Here is a 22543-nt window from a genome sequence, read left to right as displayed (position 1 = left end):
GAGCCTGGTCACGCAGGACATGGGGTGTTAACAATGTGAGCTCAAGGGTGTAGAAAACAGTGGCCGAGATGTCACAGCTGGAGAGACAGCTGGGCAGGAAGGGGAGGTGTGTGAGGGAGGCAGCCCGGCCAGCACCTTTGCATGGAGAGTGGGCACTGGGGGCAGCCTGGGCTTTATTTGTTCAGGGGTCCCTGGCCGAGCCTGTGCTCCAGAGGAACAGAATCCAGGCCTGTTTGTGCATGTGAGGCCTGTCCTCGAGACCTGTCACTTATGAGTGACGGCGACGGGGAAGGGCACCCTCGAGTCCTTTGGGGAGTAAACCGAGTCAACCCAAGGCTAGTGAGCATGGACTGTGGGGCCAGACAGATGGACCTGGGTCCTGGTGCTGCCGCTGCCCCCGCCCCTTGCTCCGTCTTGGGCATTGCTTCACCTCTGCCAGCCTCGGTCCTCACCGGCCAGGTGGAAGGGGGCTGCGGGGGCAGCCCCGGGCTGCTGTGCGCCGTGGGTAAGTGCCGCAGCTGGCACGGCGTGTGCTCTCGCTAAACAGGACCTGATGAGACTGGCGTGTCGCGCGTGGTGTCTGGCACACAGTAGGAGCTCTGTAAGTGGTTGCAGATGTGGTCGGCTGTGTTCTTGGTGGGAGCCAGCGAGATGAGGGCAAAGTGTGTAAAGTCCTGTCTGGGAGCTTAGGCAAAGTGGAAACAGGATCCAAATTAAGGGCATTACTCATTGTTCTTTCTTGTGGGGACACGACATTCTGTGTGTCGCTCCGCCAAGCCGCCCGTGCGGGTGTCTAGCGCAGAGCTGACGGGTGTCGCTCAGGCCGTGCTGCGGGGAAAGTGGCCCGGAGTTTTCTCTGTTCCTCCCCCAAATGCATTGATATCCCAGCGTGGGGGCCCCCTCGACATGAGGGAGATCTACCCTAAGCGAGTGCCGCCTTCTCCCCGCGTCCTCGACGGGCAGAGTCTCTTTTCCTTGCCCATGGGGGTGGCTGCCCGCCCTGGGCCCGGCCCCCCGCACACAGCCCCTTTGGAGAAGCCTGCAGGCGTGAGTGTGTGGTGCTGCTGTGTCTCCCCTCGGCCCCACACAGGCGTCACTCAGGCCGTGTTGATCCAGTCCCCACACAACAAGCCGCGCTCAGCCTGGAGCGGGAAGAAGGGGCCTGTGTTCCGGGAGCTGCTACTGGGCCTGTGCCCGCGCCCGGGCCAAGTTGGAGCCAGTGTACCAGCCGAGCCCGCTCTGTTTATTTGTGCACCACGGGGGACTTGGGCCGGGCCACCCCTGGCTCCCTGCATCCAGGAAGAGGAAGGAGGGTCGCCGGAGCAGCCTGCCGGAGCAGTTTTCTGCAGAGCCGCTGTCCTTGACTCCAGCTCGCAGCCGGTGATCCCGGCTTCCGCACCCTCCTTCCCCGGAGGTCATCAGAACTGCCTCGCAGCTCTGGGGTCCGACTGCCTGGCGCAAATCCCAGCCCTGCCCGGCTCTGGGTGGCTCGGGCCCTAACCTGTCAGGCCTTGGTTTCCTCCTCGGTAAAGCGGGGCGGCAGTGGGACGGATCTTGGAGGGCTGGAGTGAGGAATGATGCGCTGAGGCTGGAGGGCGCTCAGCGCAAGGCCTGCAGCCAGTGCGGTTTGTAGCACGTTAGCCCCTTTTAAACGGACACCTCGCTTTCTCCCCCGGTTTCTAGATGGGAACTGAAAGCAGGTTTTCTTAGCAAAGGTTCCACTCAAAGGTTTGGTTTGACCCCAGCGGGTGAGGGTCCTAAGTCCAGGGAGGGGAGGTTTTGCCCAAGGTCACGCAGCAGGACACAGGCAGCGCCGACATCTGCCTCGGTTCCTCCCAGTCATTCTGGGTGGGGTGGGGGGTGAGAGTCAGCAGGCGAGGCCGGGGCTCCCCACACAGGCCCCTTGCCCTCTGCAGGAGCCAGGCAGGAATGCGATTTTCCACTCTGCTAGGCCCCCCTCCGAGATGTCTCCGGGCAGCTCTGGCAGGAGCCTGCTCCCAGCCTGGCTACCTGAGCAGCCTGTCTGCCCTCCAGTGCATCCAGGGGCTTCCACGGAGTCTGCCCCAGGGACCTGGGACACTGAGGCCCAGAGAGATCAAACACACTGATGGACAGGCCTTTAGGTCTGCCTCAGAGGACAGAAAAGGGGCAGGGCCCCCCTTCTCTGGCGTGGGCTTAACATTATGACTGTGGCTGGGGATAGTAGTGACAAGGTGGATGGGAAGTGAAGAGATTTCGGGGGGGGCGTGTGTAGAGAGGAAGTACCGTCACTTCAGTCCATAAACCACAGTTTCTCACCTCGGCAGACGGCAGACGACTCTGTTGCGGCTGGTCTGTGCCCTGAGGCATCCTGGCCTTTCCCCCCAGGTGCCAGGACCACCTCTTCAGCTTTGTCCCTAATTCTTCAGCACAGCTCCTGGCATACAAACCCCCATTTGTTACCCCAGAAACTAAGGCACAGCAAGGTTGGCCCTCTCCCCTCCCCCACTCAGTGAGTGAGCAGCGCGGGGGACCAGGCTCTGCCTGTGACTCACGCGGCCTCCCAGCTCTCCAGGGTCTGGGGACTTGGCTGTTCCCCCCGGGACAGTCTCATCTGATCTGAAGCTGGGTCTCCAACCTGTGGCCCAGGAGCTTACGGTTCTCCTGGGCGTCTGCGATGGACAGTGTCACTCCTTCCTGCTGCTCTCCCGAGGGGATGGCCCAGTGAGGTTCTGGGGAGCAGAAAGTGCCCCCGCTCACTGAGCTGGAGGAATCATAGCCCCTGTGTGCTTGTTTAACCCTTCTAGCAGCTTGCTCAAGGAGAAGGATCATTGTCCCTATTTTACAAATATGTAGGTAGATTGAGGTCCAAAGCAGTTCCTTAGCTAGTAGAGGATGTAAACAATCTAATCTGGTGTCTACAGTGACATAGGAAGAAGTGGGGGGTGGGGGGGGCGGGGGCAGCAATTAAGAACCGACCTGGGAAAGGACCTGTGCAAAATTCATTCCAGCGCTTCCGTGGGAGTCAACAGATTGAGCGCCTTAGCTCTCGGGGCGATCCTGGGGTGTACCCTTGGAAACCCAGCCCAGGGACCGTGGAGCCCAGGCCAGCCTCCTGAGGGCCACCTTTCACTGCACCGTCTTTCTCTTCCCAGGGCGACATGGGAACATTGGGTCCGATTGGCTACCCAGGACCTAAGGGCATGAAGGTAAACGGGGCCATTCCCTATTCCAGACCTCGTCCCAGCGGGGCACCCCCTGACCGGTTCAGCCCTGACACGATGTTGGGGGAGGGGAGGGCACGGGCGCTGGGGTGGGACCCAGCAGGTGAGGAGCTCTGTTCTCAGGCCTGAGAGCCAGCGATCTGTGTGGACAGCAGTCTTCAAGCGGAGCCGGAGTCTGATGTGGTTGCAGACCTCAGGACACTGGAAGTCCAGTGGGCACATCACCAGGGGCAGAGGAACTAGAATGGCCAACCACTGGACTCCATACATCCCTGAGGGGGATGCGTAGGAGAAAGACAGCCGGCACTGCCAGGACCATGTGACGCTGCTCATTAGGCCCATCCCTCCCATCAGCACCCTGACCCCAGACTTCTCCAGGGCTGTGCTCCATGAGACCCCGCCCTCCTCTGCTCCCTCAGTCCACACCACTGCCTGAGGAGCTGGGGCCAGCGCCCCTCACAGCTGAGAAAACCCTGAGCACGAGGGGCTCACAGCAAGTCAGGGGGTATAAGCCAGGGCTCCTGACGTCAGTGGCTTCGGGCCCCCTCACAGCCCAACCCCCACCTTTGTCTTGCAGGGACTGATGGGAAACGTGGGGGAGCCCGGACTGAAAGGTGATAAGGTGATCTGAATACTCCCTTATTGCACTGTGTTTTATCTGCATGCGACCCCCTCCGCCTCGGCTGCTGCTGACTTCTTGTCAGGTCCACCCCCTGCACCCCGCCTGCCTTCCCGCTGGCCCCCGAGATCTGTGCTCCCCACTTCTCCCTTGTGGCTCTGGGTGGGGCTCAGACAGGTGCTTCTGGGGCATGCAGGCCTCGGCAGATAGAGCGTGGAGGACCGTTGAGGCACAGGCGGGGAGCAAAGCAAGGCAGGTGTCTGAATTCAGAGAACAAAGCTGAGGCCGGGGTCCAGCCTTAAGGCCAAAGTCGTGGAAAGAAGTGGGTGGGGTGGGGGACAGAGTGGGGAAGTGTTGCTGAGATGGCAGGCCCCAGGGCAGGTATGATGTGGGGTTCAGAGACCCCTCCAGGCGCAGGAGGAAACACATTTATATAAACTGTCCGGTTGGAATTGGGAACCCATCCCAGAGAACACATAGTCTGCAAATGCAGCAGAAAGGCCCGGGTGGGCCCCTGAGCCCCCGCCTCGCTTTTTGCCCAGTTGCCACGGGCGGGCCACCCTTGCCGCGTGTCCTTTGCATAGCCCTGCCGCTGACCCCTCATTGTCTCACCCTGTGCCAAAGCAGAGCTGGAAGGGGGTGGGTGGGTCGCCAGGGCAGTACCTGGCCTGGGTCATGCAGCACTTGAGTGACAGGGACAAGGGCTGTTCATGCTCTTCCCTGTGACCACCTTCCTGCCCTGCCCCCTCAGTCTCTGACAAGCCAGGCGCCCCAAAGGGGTGTAGGAGGGCTTGAGGGCAGCATACAAGTTTCTGCAAGCCTGAGTGGAGGAGAGAGGCCAAGTACCTGCTGCAGATGACTCCTCCTCCTCAACCTGAGAAACAGGAACAGGTGCCGGTGCTGGGCACCCTCTGGGTGCTGTGGGGGGTGAACCCATCCGTCCTCCAACCCCCTGTGAGATAGGAAGCTTGCTTGAGGCCACACAGCTGGTAAGTCATGTCAGGATTCAAACCCAGGCACCTGCCTGCAGGCACCTAACCTGGAGCATGACTAAGGACAGAGGGCACAGCTGACGTGGGGCTTGGTGGCCACCTCCTCCAGGGCCTGCACGTCACAGCTGGGGAAGCAGATCCAAGGAGAAGGGATTAATCAAAGGAAGCTCGATGATCTGTAGGGTCCCTGGACTCAGAGAGTTGAAACTGCTGAGCTGTGATGGGCATACCCAGATCGTCTTAGCCCCTCCTACAGGAGCCCATGGGTGCAATGCTTACCCCAGTCCTTTCTCCATCTGTTTCCACCTCTTCTGCCCCCACTGTCATGCCCAAGCCTGCAGCTGCAACCCCCCCCACCCCCCGGCACAGCCCTAGCTCCACCCTCTGGCACTGCCCTGCTACCTGCTGAGCACCCCTCCGGCTTCGGCTTCGAGGTGGAGGGCTTTCTGTTGGAGGCGGGGGGCTTCCCCCAGCTACCTGTGTACCCTGAGGTTGGCGACATCAGCAGTCTGGAAATGTTGACGCCGCGGACCAGGGAGAAAGGAGTGGGGCAGTGGGAAGGTAGGCCGTGAGCTTTTTGTAGGCTCAGCTGGCCTCCAGCTCCCCGTGTCTTCGGGAACACGGGAGAAACCTGTCACACGGAGCTCGCTGGCCCGCTGACGGGCGGTGCCTGCGGCGTTTGGACATACGGAAACACAGGAGGAAGAAATGATGTTTCTGCTCACAGTCTTCAGGGAAATGAAATAAATCCTAAGGGTTAAAAAAGAAGAAGAAGAAAGAAAATAAAAAGAAGTCTCTTTTCTGCCTCTTTGGCCAGGGAGGAGCCTTGAGGTTGGGAGAAGCGGGTTATGATCAGCCCCTCTGCCCCCACCCGCCCTGGCCCTTGCCGGGGATGGAGGAGCCATCACCTCCTGTTCCGTGGTCGTCCTGCCTGGAATTGTTGCATTTTTCATGACCCAGCCTGGCCTCCGTCCCACTTACAACCACTTGGCCCCCTGTCCCTGCGTGGAGGCACTTTCTGGAACCGAGACTCCCCTCCAGGTTCAGCCTTCTCCAAGTCCCCTGCCCTGGTTCCGCAGGCCTTTCAACATGTTTTGAGGCCCTCACTCCTCCTTTGGACATAAAAAAAAAGTTTCTTGGTTCCTACAACTCTGGATGCTGTATAGGATTTTCCAAGTGGAAATCCAAAAAAAAAAAATTGTTTTCTTAAACTCTGGCTTTTGTTCCACCGGAGAAGTTCTGCTGGGTCTTGGCCTTGGCGGCATGACCTGGGTCTGCTGAGATTCTCCCTTCTTCCAGCTGCTCCCGGGCGGTGGGTGCTTCCTGAGTCCTGGCCACGCTCTGCTGGGACGTCCACCACGGGGACTGGAAAGGACCAGGGTTGTGTGGGGCGGTTCTGGCTCTAGGAGAGACATCTGATCTGGTTCTGTGACGGCTCGTCTCCCGAGATGTGGCTGGAAACAGGGAGAGAGGGGAAGAGACCTCCAACGGCTGGATCGCTGTCGCCTCTGCAACACGTCGTCTTAGAAAACACACAGGTCCACCTCGAGACCCGCGGACTCTGTTTGCGTACGGTCTTACCAAGCCGGGCTCTCTGGCTTCTCAGGCCACAGCTGGTTAAAGCAGCTAATTAGAGATAGACTGAAACGGATTCCTGCCATAGAAACTCCCACCGGAGGAAGAAGGGACAGTTCACGGCCTGATGGGTCACCCTTGGGCAGGCTGCACCCGCCCCCAGGTGCCGTCATTTGATGAGGAGGTAAAAGGGTCAGAGAAACGGTTCCTTGGACCTGCGAGTCTCAGTTCTGCGGGAAAGGCCAGGTGACCTGGGGCAGTTTAGCTTCTGTTTACAGAGATGTCGGTCATCTGAGCAAACCCAGGCAGGCCTGCAGATAGGCCGGCTGGGTCCCCAAGGCCTGCCTTCCCCACCCAGGTGCCCCCAGGGCCTGCCCTTCCCTCTTCCAAGGCTGCTGCTGGTCAGACCGACTGGGAACAGTCTCGGCGAAGCTGTACCGTGCCGGTGGGTCTGCAGGCGGGAGGCTTCCAGAACCCACTGTGGTCTCCATCGTAACCTTCTTTGCTGGTGTGTATTTAGGGTGAACAAGGGGTTCCGGGTGTGTCAGGAGATGCCGGATTCCAAGGAGACAAGGTAATTGTGGCAGACTCTCCCCTGCCCGGTCCTGCTCTTCGCTGGCCCTGGCTTCCTTCCCCGGAGGCCATCACGGGCCAGGACCTAATGCAGGATAGCTTTTCCCACACAATCCTGTCTTCTCTGTCCTCGGCCCACCCTCTCATCATCTTTCCTGGACTTCACGGGCCTCCTGAATTGTTCCCAGCCCCCTGCCACTCCCCTCCCCTCTGCCTGCCTCCCTGCCACAGATATTTTCTTCTGGGGCACAGCGCTGCTCCGTGCTCACAAACTCTCCATGGCTCCCTACTGCTTCTCCCCCTGGCACCAGGACCCACCGATGAGGCCCCTCGGACACTTCCTTGTCCCTCATCCTTACAGCTCTGTGCTCAGCCCTGTGCTCAGCCCCCTGGACTGCCCACTGGCTCTAGGCTCTGCCCACCCTGCCGCCTCGCCTGGCACACCCCTGCCCGGCCTCCGCTCAGGGCAGCTCTGCCCACCTTTCAGGACCTGCTCCGATGCCATTTCTCCATCTGCTCGAGGCGTGGCCGTTTCACTTTCTCAGGGGCCTGACTGCCCCTAACCTGTGGCAGCGCCCATCTCCCCAGTTGATGGGGACCTGTGCTCAGCCCCCGGCATGCGGTGTGTCCCCCAGACTGCCTGGCGCAGCTGGGCTCAGGGTGCTGCACAGAAGAGTGGACACTTCGGGCATGTTTGAGTGAGTAGTGAGTGAGTGAGCGACTGGCGCTCCTGACGATGAGCGGAGGCGGCCTGCCGAGGCTGGCTCCACTTTGCCTGTGTCCGGCACCGTGAGGCCACATCTGGACCTCATCCTGTCACTCAATGAGGCCCAGATGTTGGCTAGCTCTCCCTCTTCCCCTTCCCTCCCTCCTGGCTGGCCTGTCCTGACCCAGCCGTGGTGTCTCTGGATTGCCAGACACGCAGGCCTGGCTGCTTCTCCTGCTGGGCTGTAGTCGGCGGACTTCCCCAGGCATGAAACGCCGCAGGGCCTGTTGGAGCCCCAGGGCCCAGGGTCCAGGACAACCTGGTGAGGACAGGGCTGCGTTTCACCTCTGCGTCCCCGAGGCCCAGCCCACAGGGGTGCAGAGCTGGTACAGGGGAGCAGAGAAAGTGAGGGGGAGCCCATCCTCCCCAGAGGCAGGTGTTCTCCCGGCCCCAGACTGGCAGGGATGACCCAGCAGCTGTTCATCGGTCTGTTTCTGTTCCTCACTGACCCCTGCGTGCTCTGGGTCTCTTCCAGGGGAGCCAGGGATTGCCAGGGTCCCCAGGTGCACGGGGGAAACCAGGGCCTCTGGTAAGTACCTTCCATTCTGAGACCCCCCAAACCTCACTCTTCTAAAGGTCATCCAGGAGCTCACCTCCTCCTGCAGCAGCCCTGGGTGGTGAGCAGGGCAAGGTAGGAGTGGAGATTTGCCCACTTCACAAATGAGGACACTGGAGCCCAGAGGGGTCAGAACTTACCCAGCATCATAGATAGGCCTCAGTCACTGGCAAGAATCTTGGGCTCCCAATACCTTGTAAATAATAGTAACATAATTAATAGTAGCAGCGGGTGTCATCTATTTACTCAATATTACAGTGTATCACATCCTTCTAATAACCCCAGGTGTTATAGAATTATTATTGCTCCCATTTTACAGACGGGTAAACTGAGGTTCCGCAAGGTGAAGTCACTTGCCCATGATCCCGTGGTTTATAAGTGTAGAAGGTGGGATTTGAACATCAGTAGCTCCTTCTAGTTGTCTTGGCAGATTTCGTTGGTCTACTCCTGAGCTTTTCCAACCATCCATAGCCAGGGAGATAACACAAGGGGTCAGTAGAAGGTGAGCCCTCACTTTCTCCTGCCTCCCCCATAATCTCTTCTCTTCCACAGGGCAAAGTTGGAGACAAAGGATCCCTTGGGTTTCCTGGGCCCCCTGGGCCCGAGGTATGTGATACCCTATTTCTCTGTGTCTGACTCAACTGGGACCAGGTGTTGTCCTTGGGAAACCAAGACCCAGAGACGGGGGGATAGTTGTCTGAGGTCACAGCAAATGAGAGATGGCGCTGAAATAGAAATTCTGAGATCGGTGATCGGTGATCTTTTCTGCCTGTGCCCTCAGCCAGTGGCAAGGGGGGCAGAAACCAGCCTCAGAGACCCTCCCTAGCTTTGTGGTCACCTTTACAGTTTCCAGAAAAGTACCAGGAGAGTCCTCTGAGTTCTACTGCCGGTACCTTTAATAGAAGCTCCCCACATTCTCTCCCTGAAGCCTGAGACATCCAACCCCTCTATGCCCTGTGCTTGTCCAATTGCTCACAGCCTCCCCAAAGAGGCTCAGAGCTCCTAGGTAGCAAATGTACAAGTCTGGTGTTTGGGTGGAGAACGAGAAAATTGAAGACTGGGATAGCAAGTCACATAATCATTTCTGTAGTGTAAGTAGAACCTGAGAGTTTCCGATCCAGGTGAGAGTCGGCACAGGTTTGCTATACCTTCCTCGTGAAAGGGACTAAGGGGGCGGGTGAGCTCTTTCTGCCCGCCCCCCACCTGGGGGCTCGCTCTAGGGCAGGGTGAGCAGAGCCGAGATGTGATCTGACCTGGATCAGCAGCACCCAGGTCCTTGGGGGTCTCACCCACCCCAGCCGGAGCCGCAGCCCCCTCTGCTGCCTGAACCTGGGCTTGGCTTGCTCCTCCGCGAGGTCTGAGGTCTCGGAGACAAAGGTCTGGCTCTGCCGGGTGCTCCAGACTCTTCCAAAGAGCACGCTCGGTAACGCCCGGTGGAGGAGGGAGTGCCTCCTGAAAGCTGCAAGTTCTGACTTTCCACTGTTTCCACTTTGGCCGTGACACAGTCCTATCTTTAGACAAATGGAGTTGGCCTCTCTTCCACGGCCCCGATTCCTTCCCTGGTCACAGTGGAAAAAGACTACGAGTCCGGCTTTTCCCAGCAGCCGGGCCAGTGAGGGCGGAGAGCACGCTCCCTCCGTTGCTAGGCCCCCGTGCCAGGAGGCTGCGCAGCGTCCTCGTCCTCGGGTGAGAGCGGGGTGAGAGCGCGCGGACTCGCCCCCAGGGTGCGCAGGAGGTGCACTGCCACCAGGTCACGCATTGGGAAAGCGCGTCCCCGAGCAGGGAGGCGACTTCCTGGGGGTCCCTGCTGCTTTCAGCAAGTAAGGTCTGCCTTGGCTCCCTCCTGGGTCCCTGGGGCCGCGGGGGTCTGCCTCTCCCGGCTCTGGGCTCTGTTTGGATGGGCTGACTCAGAAGATGGCTCTGCGCGGCTGAGGACAGAAGCTGAGGAGCTTGTCAGCACCTCCTTTCCCGGGGACCCTGGGAGGGAGCTCCAGGCCCCGCGTCCCTGATCTCTCACTCATTAGTGGGCCCGACCCACGTGAGCACCAGAATTCCACCAGAGTCCCAGTTGCCAAGTTCTCCTTGCAGTTGGGCCCACCCCAGGCAGCCTTGTTTTCCCAGGACGCGGGACCCAAAAGCCTTTTGGATGCGGACTTTTATTGAGCGCTTACCAGGCGCCAGGCGCTGAGCAGAGGGCCTTGCTTGCATGATTCCATTTAAAGCTCAGAATGGCCCTGGAAAGTGGGTACTGTGGTCACCCTTTTACAGAGGAGGAACTGAGGCCCAGAGAGGCTCAGGAACCTGCCAGGTCACACAGTGAGTTGCTGGCCAAATGGGATTTTGAGGCCATCGTTTTGAAGAAAAAAACATGGGGCTTTGGCTACCTGTGTTGGCTCCAAATGTAGGACCTCTCTTGCCTTGGCCGGTGACAGGGGCGATGGAGGTGTGAGCTGCAGTTTAACAGGAATTATCTAAAGGTCAACAGAAGAAGGAAAAGAAAAGCCACCGTATGACGGCAAGATGGGAGGGGGGCATTTTGGTTTCAGGGATTCATAGAAAAAGGGAGTAGTGAGGCTCCCCCGAAAGTGAATGGGGTTCTAAGCTGAATTAACAGAGGTATTACACCTAAAACAAGGGAGGGGGTGCTCCCATACTTCCTGTGCTGGTCAGTTCACACCCACAGAAGCATAGGCATCCTGGTGATGACCAGTTGGAGGCAGCCAGGCTGAGGGGCCCTCGCCCCTGACTAGAAGCTGCTGAAGGGACCGGGAAGGGCAGGCCTCTGGGGAGGGAGCCACTGGTCTCCAAATTGTTCAGACGGCTGTGGGAAGAGTGTGTGCTTTGCGTGGCTCTGAGGGACAGCATGAAGTTGTTGAGGGGAAGGGTGGGGACAGTGCTCCATGTCAGGGCCCAGTCCCCCATCTGGAAGGACTGGTCTGGGAGTGGCGAGCCCCCGTTGGGAGTGTGGGGGAGTCCACACGTCTGGCCAAGATGTACTGGGATCTCAGCTTCAAATAGGAGGAGCTGAGAGCAGTGCTTTCCGAGAGCCGTTCAAAGTCACAGCAAACTCAGAGCTCGACCTGCAGGACCCCTGCCAGCAAAGGACGACACCGGCTCTGGGCCCGGCTGACGCAGGCCCAGGCTTGAGAGATTCCGGGTCGGACGACCTTGTGTGTGCCTGTGCCTGTGGGCCGCACGGTCCCGCATTGTTGGGGTCGTTTTCTCAGCAACTCTCTGAGGCCTTGGGTCCCTGTCTCAGAATCTAAATCAGGGCAGCAAACTGCCCTGCCCAGGGTCACACCCCTCTCTGGATCAGATGGAACCCCCCAAGACCTATGTTCTAGCACTTCCCTTCAGTCCCCAGGGTAACCCCTGCTCTCTGCCTCCCCTCAGGGATTCCCCGGAGACATCGGCCCCCCTGGGGACAATGGCCCCGAAGGCGCGAAGGTGAGTGCCTGCCATTGGCAGCTCCAAAGAGGGAGCTGACAGTTCTTGGAAGCCACACCCTCCTGGGCTGGCCACCTGGAGGGGTCTTGCCAGCCTGTGTTGGAGATGGAGGTGCCGCCTTTGTGACCTCTTGTTGTCTCTTTCTCCCCAGGGGAAGCCTGGAGCCCGAGGCCTGCCGGGACCCCCTGGGCAGCTGGGGCCCGAGGTAAGCCGGTCTGGCCCCGCCCCTGCCCATCCTCGCCAAGCCCCAGCCTGCCCTGTTTGGTCCTGGGGGCCTGGGCTGGGGCCTCAGTCAGTACACAGCCCAGGCGGCCTTGGGGTCACCCGCCAGCTCATCCCTAACAGCCCTGCTCTGTCCCCTTTCCAGGGGCCTTCTCTGCCCTGGCCCCCCTCCCCTGCACCCCCCTGCCCACAGCCCTGGTCTCCTCCCCAGAGCCACTGCCTCTGCTCCTGCATAGTTTGCTGGGGCGTTACTGTGGGAGGGTGGGAATTGTTGGCTCCTTCTTACCAGTGAGGCCCTGCGGCTCACAGAAGTGGACAGACTGACTATCCCGTCCCAAGCTTGGTGGCAGGCAGGGCCAGGTCAACCCAGGTCTGCTGGAGCCCAGAGCCCATGAACACCGGGTCACAGACCCTACGCTATTAACTGAGGTGCCCCAGCGGGCTGCCTGGGCGTCCTCAGAGAAGACATGATTGCACAGCGAGTAGGTGGCAGAGATCTGCTTGTTTACTCACACAGGACGAAGGGGGTGCCGAGGTCCCTGTAGGCCTGTTGGACACCCCTCTGGCAGGTCTCAGGTCTGCCCAGGCAGCGGCCCTCCTCCACCTTGGCTCGGGCCCCAGGACCCTGTGACCCGTGGCCTGGGTAAGGGGGCAGGAGGCCCAGACCCACCGACCACAGGCAGCCATCCAGCTGGTCCGGGTCTGGCGGGTCCCCGTGTTGGCTTTGGAGCCGCCACATGAGGCTGCTTTCCTGGAAGTTGGGGCAGGGGGCTCCCAGGGGCCCCGGTCAGGCCTGGCAGGCCCGAGGGACCGTTTGCCTGGGCCCGTGGGAGGCCTGGAGCGCCCCCACGGGGCAGAGTGGGAAGGCGGGTGGCACCACCGCGTGCTTCCATCTGCACTCGTGTTACCACGGGAGAACACCCGCGGCGTGCCTGCCAGTCGCTCGTGTCTTCACGGACTCACTCATCCAGCCACGCCACCCCTCTCGTGCCCCCTCCCCTTTCATCCACATCCACCGGGCACTGTGCACACGGCCGCCCTGGGTGATGACTGGGGTGGCTTCAAACATGAGACCATCCCTGTCCTCCCGGAATACCACTTGGGCCAGTTATTATACTTTGGGATGATCCTTTTCACTCTGCACCATTTTACAGACAGGGAAACTGAGGCACGGTGAGGCTACGACCGTATTATGTCAGTAATCAAATGGCAGAGCTCAGAATAGAACCCGTGTCCCTGAGCTGCGGTCTAGGGGCTCTGCTCCCACACACATGACGGGGTTGACTTTCCTGCCCAGCACTGCTGTGGGCCCAGGCGAGTCACATTCCGATGGCACGGGGGCCCATCCCTGTGGCCGTGCCTGCCGGTGCTGCTGTCGTGGGCGGGGCCAGGCCGGGCGCCCAGGTGTGCCATTTCTCTTGGTCCAGGAGGGCTCTCTGCTGCCCACCCCTTTCCGTTCTGATAGGCCAAGGCTTCGAAGAGTCCCACCAGATTAACTTTCTCCTTTTCCCTCTCTCTTGTCTCCCGACTCTAGGGAGATGAGGGACCCATGGGGCCACCTGGGGCCCCTGGCTTGGAGGTGAGTGTTCCTGGCCTGGGGTCTGTGGGTGATGCTCTGAGAAAAGTCATCAGTGGGGGCTTGGGCCAGCAGAGAGGGGACCAGAACAGCCCTTAAAGGAGAGAGACGAGAGGCAGGACACTGACCTCCGTCTCGCCACCTGCCGTGCGCCGGCCTCTGCGGCTGGTTCCTCACTCGTCTCCGTGAGAGAGGCGCCACTTTCCTCAGCTTCGTGGCAGGCCAGTGGCTCGCAGAGTGAGGGGTCGAGTTACTGTCTCAGCCAGGAGGCGGGGTGTGCTGTCTGGAGCCTGACCCTGCGCCCTGTCCCCTCGCTGCCCCAAGCGGCCTTCCCCGAGGTGCTTGACGCCCCCGTCCCTGTAACTCATCAGGCAGCAGTTCACGAATAGGTTGGTCTCGGACTTCTTGACACTCTTAAAAACCACTGAGGACCCCAAATGCTGTGTGTGTGGGGGGGTGATTACATCTAACAATATTGGTCATTGAAACAGAAATTGGACGTTCATGTATTAATCCATTTAAAATGAATAATGAACCCATTTCATGTCAACGAAAATAGTTTAATGAAGAAGAGCGATATTTTCCCAGATGAAAATAAGCCAGTGAAGAGTGGCGTTGTCTCACTGTTTCTACACTTAGTCTGTTGACCACACGGTCCTGTGTCGCGTCGCCTCTGGAAATCTCCGCTTACACTCCGGAGAGAGAGCGACACGGGCCAAGGACCCTGGCAAGTGGTCTGGCACAGGAGCGTGCGGCGGGGCCCGGGACCGCAGGGGCCTCCACACCACACCCCGGGACCGCTGGCCTGAAGCTCGGTGCCCCCATCCCTGCAGCCCTGGCATTGCTCACTCCCTGAAGCGGGCCTCATCTCCCCGTCTGTAATGAGGACATCAGCTCAGGGAGGGAGACGCTCCCAAGGTCACACAGCTACAGACCACCCCTGCATCCCCTGGACAGCCTGTTGACAGTGGGCTCTGCACCCCTGCCCCCCACCCCAGCATGGTGGCCCCCGCCCCCGGGCCAGGTCCTGGGACATCCGGACCCTTTCATTCATCTGTCTCTGTTGCAGGGTCAACCCGGCAGGAAGGGGTTTCCTGGGAGGCCCGGCCCTGACGGCTCGAAGGTGAGGGGACTTGGAGGTGACTAGGCTGAGGAAGGGGAGGGCGGACGCCCCCTGGGGAGGAGAGGAGAGAGGGAGCCGAATATGAAGACCCAGGGCAAACCCTGAACTCCATGGCCATTGTGACATGGGGGTGGGGAGGTGAGGGGGAATTGTCCCCTTTTATCACCAAATGTGGGTAACACGAGGAAAAACGGACACAGTCTCAGTGTCCCCCAGTGGGATGGTGCTCGAGCGACTGGATGCAGCGCAGCCACCGAAGGGAGTGTGGTGGGAGGTTTTGCAAGGTGGGGACGTGCCTGTGGGTAGGGTAGTAGGAAGCAGGTATTGAGGGGTGCTGCGGCCTGAGCTCATCAGGGCTAAAACGTGAGCAGGGTTATCTCCGGGTGCTGGGATGCTCGTTTTCCATGTTTTTCTCTGGGCCTCTGTACTTCCCCATTATGTACAATAAATTTGCATTGAATTTATTAATAGGTTGTTTTTATAAAGTTATGAACAAGGAAGTGGCTGGGTAGGATAGTGATGACCCTCCGCACAGGGGTAGCCTACATCACGGCTTCCCAGGGATTCTCTTTGGGGCCGGATTTTCCCAACCATCCTCGACAGGGATTATCAGGCCAAGTTTATAGCTGGGCCAGTTTACAGAGGATTAGGGCAGAGCCGGGGGCCCCGGCTTGTCCATCCTCCTCCCCTTGGGGGAAATGGCCCACATGTCTGTCTGGCCCCTCTGGTTGCGTTAGCATGAGGTCCGAGGAGGAGCTGGGGCGGGGATGAGGCTGGAACTGGGACTGTATGAGCCGTCTGGGAGCCAAAGTCCTGGCTTGTCTGGGCCCTGGCCTGCCTGCTGAGGTCTCGGCTCTCGCCCTCTGATACCAGTGGGGTTTCCGTGGTGGGAGCGGTGGTATAGCCTGGGTGGGTTTATCCCACAGTTCTGTTCGCCTCTGACCAGCTCACACTGGGGGAGACCAGGGCAGCTGTGGCTACCTAAGGACCGGGAGCTACCCCGGCACGGGTAAAGCTGACAGACGAGGCCGAGAGAGACCACCAAGCTTGAGAGCTAGAGATAGCCTTGCTGACAAATGAGTCTGATCTCCCTTATTTAGAGCTGAGACAAGACTCACCGAGGTCACCTGGGAGCTCGTGGCAGGGCTCTGGTAGGGGTTGGGGCCTAGGACGCAGGTGCCCTGACTCCCCAGGCCATCCGAGTCATGCAGCGAGGTGGCTTGGTGCGTGATGGCGGTTTTGGTTAGTCACGTTCAAGTTCTGGTCCTGGCCCTACCTCTACTGGCTGTGTGGCCCGGAGCAGGTCACTTCTCTGAGCTCTAGTTTCCACCTCTGCGATGGGCTGATGAAGGGACCCCATGAGCTGTAAACATCAGGGTGCCAGGTAATCTGCAAGGCCACTCAGAGGACATGGGTGACTCAGGTCATCTCCAGGACCAGAGGGCTTGTCCCAGGGTCCCTTAGTCCCTGCAGTTTGCTTGGAGGCTCCAAGGCTACACTCTGGTGATGAGGTTCCTCGTCCAGCCCTACCAGTAGGGACGAAGGCCAGCCAGGTGGGGTGTTCTCCAGGAGGCCTAGACCCCGTCACTCATCCCAACGGATCCCCCTCTGTTTCGTTACAGGGGGAGCCAGGCAACCCTGGACGGCCGGGGCCCGTGGGTGAGCAGGTAAGTCGACACGGGTCTCTGAGCATAATGGTTCCCTATCGAGCACTTACTCTGTGCCAAGCCCGTTGGGAAGCCATGCACCCCACACTCCTCATCCCCGCTGCAGAGGTGGGTTCACTCATCTCCCTCTTGCATTAATACGGACACTGCGTTTCGGGGGGGGCGGAGTGACTGAGTGAGAAAGCCGTGAATCAGTCACAACGGCCATTCCCCGCGGCCTGACTCGGCCACGTTTCTGGGGCCTTCGCCCGAAGAGGTGATGTGATTTTGCTCCCAGAACATTAGAACTGGAAGAGCCCTTTAACAATCGCCGTCTTTGTGCGACTTACAGATGGGGAAGCCGATGACCAGAGAGGCATAGCCACTTGCCAGGGGCTCTTGGTCAGGCAACCCTAAATTATAAAGGAAATGAAATTCAAACCAGCGGCTCTGGCTCGCTGGGGAGCCAGGCCAAGATCTGAAGACAAGAGGAGTTTGCAAGTCGTTGTTTGAGGATCACAACCTTCGTGATCACAGTCTAGGGCTTTGGCACTGAAGCGAAGCAGCTTGAAGAGCTGGGTACCAGGTGCACAGCTGGGAGAGGTAGCCATCTGCTCCGCTCCTTTAAAGAAGGACCCCCAGCCCCAAACCCTGTACGGGGCTGCCTCGGTCCAGAAGGGGGCATGATGCTGGGACCCAGAGTGTGTGTCTCCGCTGAGAACCACCAGGGGCATGAGATCCGCACTCGATGGGCTTCCTCAGCAGGCCTGCAACATCTGCTGGGGGGAGACAGAAATGAAGGGGGAGGGCTGGAGTTCTTGAACCGTTTCCAGTGTCATTTGAGCGCATTCTGTGGGAAGCCCAGGAGTTTGGAAGGGCTGCTGCGGCCTGGCTGTATTTCCTGATTGGAAAAAAAAGGCAATGCAATCAGCAAATCTAATTTCATAGTTATGCGGATGGCAGGGCCCTCGGGAAATAGATGCTCAGAATCCTCGAATGTCAGAACACCAGGGAGCCTTGGAAACCACTCTGTTCCAGGGTCCTAATGTTTGCGCCTCGGACCCCTTCCGCAGGGGGTGACGCTCACGGACCCCTTCTCAGAATAGAGTGCTTAAGTGCAGAAAACACAAAACAAAGGATTACAAGGAAAATCGATTCTATCATAATACAGTTAAGAAAATATGTTCAAATGTGATCTCCTCATAGATAGGCTTCTTTATTCATGCGTAACTAATGAGACCTTGCAGCAGGTCTAATAATGACCTCAAGTTCAAAGTGGCGACAAGCCTTAATGATACAGTTTGAAGCTTCTGCAGTAATATGACAGTGACGTATTATAATATGTCATAATATTTGTGACATGACAGCCTCCTTAAAATCACAGTATTGGCTACATTTACTGGGCACCTGTTCGGTACGAGGCTCTTTGCCAAACACTTTCTGCACCATCACCTGCCATTCCCCGCCGCAACCCTGTGGTGGTAGGTATTATACCCCATTTTGCCCATGAGGAAACCAGGCTCTGAGAAGTCACTTGCCCAAAGCCAGGGCTGGCACTCAGGGCTGCTGGATTCCCAAGACCTGCCGAGAGGCACTGGCAAGCCCTCGGACCTCTGGCTTTCTCACAGCTGCTTGGAGTGTGGCTGGCTTGCCAGGCCCTGTCCTAGGTGCTGGGGACACAGAGATGATTACAAGGCATGGGCCTTGCGTTTATGAGGCTTCTGCCCAAGGGGAAGCCGGGCACGTGACACCTAACCCTGAGGTTCCTAGTCCAGCAGAGGACCCAACTGTCTTTTTTTTTTTTTTAATTTTTTTTTCTTTATTGATTTTAGAGAGAGAGGAAGGGACAGGGAGAGAGAGATAGAAACATCAATGAGAAAGAACATTGATCGGCTGCTTCCTGCATGCCCCCCATTGGGGATTTGGCCCACAGCCTCGGCATGTGTCCCGACCAGGAATCGAACTGGCAACCTCTTGGTGCATGGGTCGATGCTCAACCACTGAGCCACACCGGCCTGGCAGGACTGTCTTGTTCCTAATTGCTTCCCTAGCGTCTCGCAGAATGTCTTGTGAGAGGACGGAGGGAGGGAGAAAACCTCCCATAGTAGACAGTGGTTCTTATGCACTGATATCCAGACACTGAGACCAGGCCAGCCTCCTGCCCGCTAATCTAGGACTCAGATCTTACCTGTGCAGTGCCCATTGTAGGTGACCGTACTGCCTCCTCCGCGTGCCCTCTTGCCGGCCCGAGAGGAGCCAGCATGCCCTCGCTGTCAGAGCGGCCTCTGCACCCGGCTGGCCAGGTGGAAGCCCTGGGCGTCTGGTGCTGGCTGCCCCCCAGCCTCAGCTCCGCCCGCAGGACAGGCCTGCCAGGATGTTCTGGCCAGTGCCCCGGGAGGGCCCAGGGGTGGGGCAGGGGGAGGGGGCACTTGCTCTATGGTGCTTATTCATTAGGATCCTGTGTGGCTTCTTGTTTGAGGTTTATGACCCGCCTGCCTTCCAGGACCCAACAAGCCATAAATTTAAAGTAGCTATGAAATTTCTGTGTCCCTGGGCCAGTCGGGCAGGGGCCTCGTAACAGAGGTGCTTTTCTTCCCTGCACCCAGCATCCTCTAAGTGCCTGACAGCTCTCTTATGGGGTGCTCAGGCCTCTGTCTTAACCCCGTGCCCCCTGAAAATAAATAGGATGGGGCGGGGGGGGGGGGGCGGGGAACAGCCCGTCCCGAGTGCCTACGTGCGCCATGTGTTATCTCCAGTATCGGAACAGCCCGGGAGGTGGGCAGGGACCTTTATCTAAAGTCCTCCGTTCCATAGACGAGACTCGGAGAGGCTCTGTGGTTGGCCCGGGGTCCACAAACCTGAAGATTAAATGATGGTCGTTATTAATTGTGCTACACCTGAAAATGCTCCGATTTATTTTCCTTTTAAAGTAAGTTGTTGCAAGAGTCAAATACTCAGATATTTTCTGTGACTTCTTAGCCATGACCTCATACCTTGCACCTCACTCGCTCACCTCATACTTCGACCCCAAAGGGTCTCAGCCCAGGGAACCAGGGCGCCCCAGGTGTTGTGATGGTGCTGGGGGCCCAGGAGGTCTGTGCCCTGCTCAAGCCACATGCTTTGGAGGTCCCGATGGAGGGACAGGTGCTTGGGCGTTGGAACCACATAGCCCCAGGCTGCAGCAGCAAGACACTCCGTCCTGGCCTGAGGCGCCACTTTTAAACGGACTCTGAGAGCCACAGAGCTAACCCTGTGGAACTGGGTATCATTCTGTCACTTGAGTTGACTGACAGCTTAGCGTTTCACTGGCTGAGTGCACAACTTCTGACCTATTTCTGATCAGGTTCAAAGTCTCCTTTCTGGATATAGTTTGAGGACAGTCTTTCCTAATTCTCCCAGCAACTCTTGGCTGCAAACCCAGGTTCTTACAAAGGCATTTTGGCACCTCTGAACCTGCCAGACCTTCCTCAGCTCGAATTGTCCTTAGAAGAGGCGTGTAGGGTCTGGACAAGGAACTGTCCGCCTTCCTGGGTAACCCCTCCAGGCTGTTCACCCTTGTGGTGCGTCTGTTTGCTGGCTCGGGGCAACTGACAGGCCTGCAGCCACCTAGAAGGCCCCCTGGAACGCGGAGGCAAGTTATCACCAGTGGAGTTAAAAGGAGCAACAGGAACCACAGTGTGTGCGTGTGTGTGTGCATGTGTGCGCGCGTGTGTGTGCACGTGTGTGTGTGTGCGCGTGCGTGTGTGTGTGTGCGCGCCCTTTCAGAAAGGAGAGGAAGCCTTTCACGAGACAGTAAAAAGGCCTCCACTTCCTAGATTTCAATCGGGTCTTTTGGCAAAGGCTGCTCTGGTGTTTCTATCCTGGCCAGCGAGTTTGTTTCTCTCTTTGAAATAGCCCCAGAGCCCCAGAAGATAGGGACAGATTTCTCGCAGACCGGCCTTCTCCCAGCACAGCCTCAGGGCCTCCCCACCGCCGCCACCCTCCGAACGTGGCCGCCTCCCAGCCCGATTCTGGCGCAGGAAGAGCGGGTGGCGCTCCCAGGGTGCTGGCAGCTGCCCCGCCGCTTGGCTCCGGAACGAGAACCATCTGGCGAGTGAGGGAAGTCGGACGGTGCCGGGAGGCAGCTCTCGGCGGCAGCCCCGGGCCGGCCGGAGTGCCAGGCGTGGGGCAGGGGACGGGGAGACAGCCCCAGAGGAAGGAAGCTGCAGGGAAGTCGCCTTTGAAACTCAGCACGCCCTGATTCACGTGGCTCCCGCCTGTCTCTTGTTTCGTCCGTGTTCCTTACAGGGACTTCTGGGATTCATTGGTCTGGTTGGGGAGCCAGGAATCGTGGGAGAAAAGGTAAGTTGTGTTGAAGGGAACATGTAAACCAACAGAGCTTGTGTTTTGCAATTTTAACAAGATAAAGGGGCCCGGCTGGTGGGCTCAGTGAATTGAGCGTCATCCCAGGGACTGAGAGGTCCCGGTTCAATTCCCCAGAAGGGGGCGTGCAGGAAGCAGCCAGCCGATCAATATCTCTGTCTCACGGTGATGTTTCTCTCTCTCCCGTCCTCTCTCTCTAAAAAATCAATTAAAAAAGATGAAGGGGCAGATGACCTGGGAGTTTCAGACTTCTTTCTCCTGGTCCCTCCTCATTGCCCGGGCATCTGGACACTCAGAGAACCTTGTAACCAAGGCTCAAAGAGGGGAGGTGACTTGCTCAAGGTCACGCAGACAGAAAGAGGCAGAGTGGCTTTGGAGCCAGGTTCAGCGCCCAAGGCCACGCTTTGCTTGCTAAGCTGCTCTGCCTCCTGCAGGTGCCCAGCTGCCACCAGCCTGTGGCTTCCATTCCCCCCTGGGCTTATCTCATCCTCGGGCAGGCCCCCCGCGGGAGCTGGTGTTATGGCTACTGGATAGATGGAGAAACTGAGGCCCAGAGAAGGGAGGCCTCCCTCTTCTGACCCACCTGCCTTTGCAGGCTCATTCGGAGCCTCATCACTCCGTGTCCCAGACCCTCTGGCCACCACTTTCTCCCTCCTCCTTCTCCCCCTCTTCTTCTTTTCTTTAACGTAACTTTTTATTTTGAAACAATTATAGATTCACAAGAAGTTGCAAAAAAAACAGTGCAGAAAGCCCAGTGTGCCCTTCCCCCGCGGCCTTCCGTGGTAACATCTTGCTTCACCTCAGTGCAGTATCGGAGCCAACTGCCTTCTCCCACGCCCCTCCCCCACAGACCGCGCGAGCCCCCACGGCCAGGTCCACGCTTCCCGCTCTCACCCCTTCACCTGTGTCTCGATGACCCTCAATTACCCTTAGCTCCCCGGCCAAGCTGCACGTCCTCAGGGACTTGCCCCCCATACCCCTGCACAGGAGAGCCCAGTCCCCTGTGGGAAGCCTTGGCTCTGAGACCCTCTCTGTCCCTGCTCTACCCCAGTTTACCTCTGTTTCGGTGATTCGTTTCCATCTCTTCATGACACTGGGTCTCACTCCATGTGAGCAGGAGCTACTTACTTCTACCCACCACTTTGTGTTCCGGGTCTAGCCTATGGTGCTGGGCACATAGTAGATGCTCAACAAATGTTTGATGGCTAGGAGGCCGGACACCAGAAACGGGGCCTCACAGAGACAGCCAGGAATCGAACCCAGGGCCCCTGCCCTGCGGCCCTAGCTCTGTCTGCTGCACTCACCCTCTCTGCCTGTTTGTCAAGATGCGTCAAGAGGGAAAGGGTTGCATCTCTGAGTCCCCGGCATCTCAGCTGGGTTTGGGCAGGGGGTGAGGGGAATGAAAGAAATGCCTTCCATTGCCACCTCTGCCTCGACTTGCCCAGCTGGGGAATGCCAGGCCTAATGAGGACCATGTGACGTGGGCGCAGATCAAAGGGGACACGCAGTTAACGTATCTGTGGTCAGGACCTCCTTGCCGGGGGGAAGCCCGTGTGTGGCATGCTGCAGTGGCACTGAGGCCTCCCAGGACTTGCTGGGGGTCTGGGCTTCTGCGGAGTAAAATCCCAGAAGCTCCTGCCCCTGTTTGGCCTCTGGAAGGCTCTCTGTATCTGCCCCCCCCCCCCCCCGGAGCTACTCCACAGCCGTGACCTCCCTAAATTGTTGTCTCCATCACAGGGTGACCGGGGCATGATGGGACCCCCAGGAGCACCTGGACCCAAGGGTTCAATGGTAAGAAGCCAGTCTGCATTCCTTTGTGCCCCCCTGTCTGCCACAGTGACAACTCCGCTCTGCCCACCCCAGGCGTTCGGGGTGGTTCGCTC

At 58.6% G+C, this 22543-nt stretch overlaps 1 protein-coding gene across 1 annotated transcript in view; it reads left to right on the top strand.

Annotated features, from left to right (window-relative positions):
- COL27A1 (collagen type XXVII alpha 1 chain) overlaps positions 1-22543 on the top strand; it is a 128079-nt gene that overhangs the window by 58201 nt on the left and 47335 nt on the right. Inside the window, exons 15-26 of the mRNA XM_036261231.1 lie at positions 3135-3188; positions 3781-3825; positions 6910-6963; positions 8204-8257; positions 8837-8890; positions 11678-11731; positions 11883-11936; positions 13488-13532; positions 14599-14652; positions 16275-16319; positions 20586-20639; positions 22398-22451. Coding sequence (XP_036117124.1) covers positions 3135-3188; positions 3781-3825; positions 6910-6963; positions 8204-8257; positions 8837-8890; positions 11678-11731; positions 11883-11936; positions 13488-13532; positions 14599-14652; positions 16275-16319; positions 20586-20639; positions 22398-22451 — 621 coding nt within the window. The remainder of the gene's footprint in view (positions 1-3134; positions 3189-3780; positions 3826-6909; positions 6964-8203; positions 8258-8836; positions 8891-11677; positions 11732-11882; positions 11937-13487; positions 13533-14598; positions 14653-16274; positions 16320-20585; positions 20640-22397; positions 22452-22543) is intronic.

Source organism: Molossus molossus, unplaced genomic scaffold, assembly GCF_014108415.1.
Source record: "Molossus molossus isolate mMolMol1 unplaced genomic scaffold, mMolMol1.p scaffold_m16_p_14, whole genome shotgun sequence".
Lineage (NCBI taxonomy): Eukaryota > Metazoa > Chordata > Mammalia > Chiroptera > Molossidae > Molossus > Molossus molossus.
This window is presented reverse-complemented; position numbering and strand designations above follow the sequence as displayed.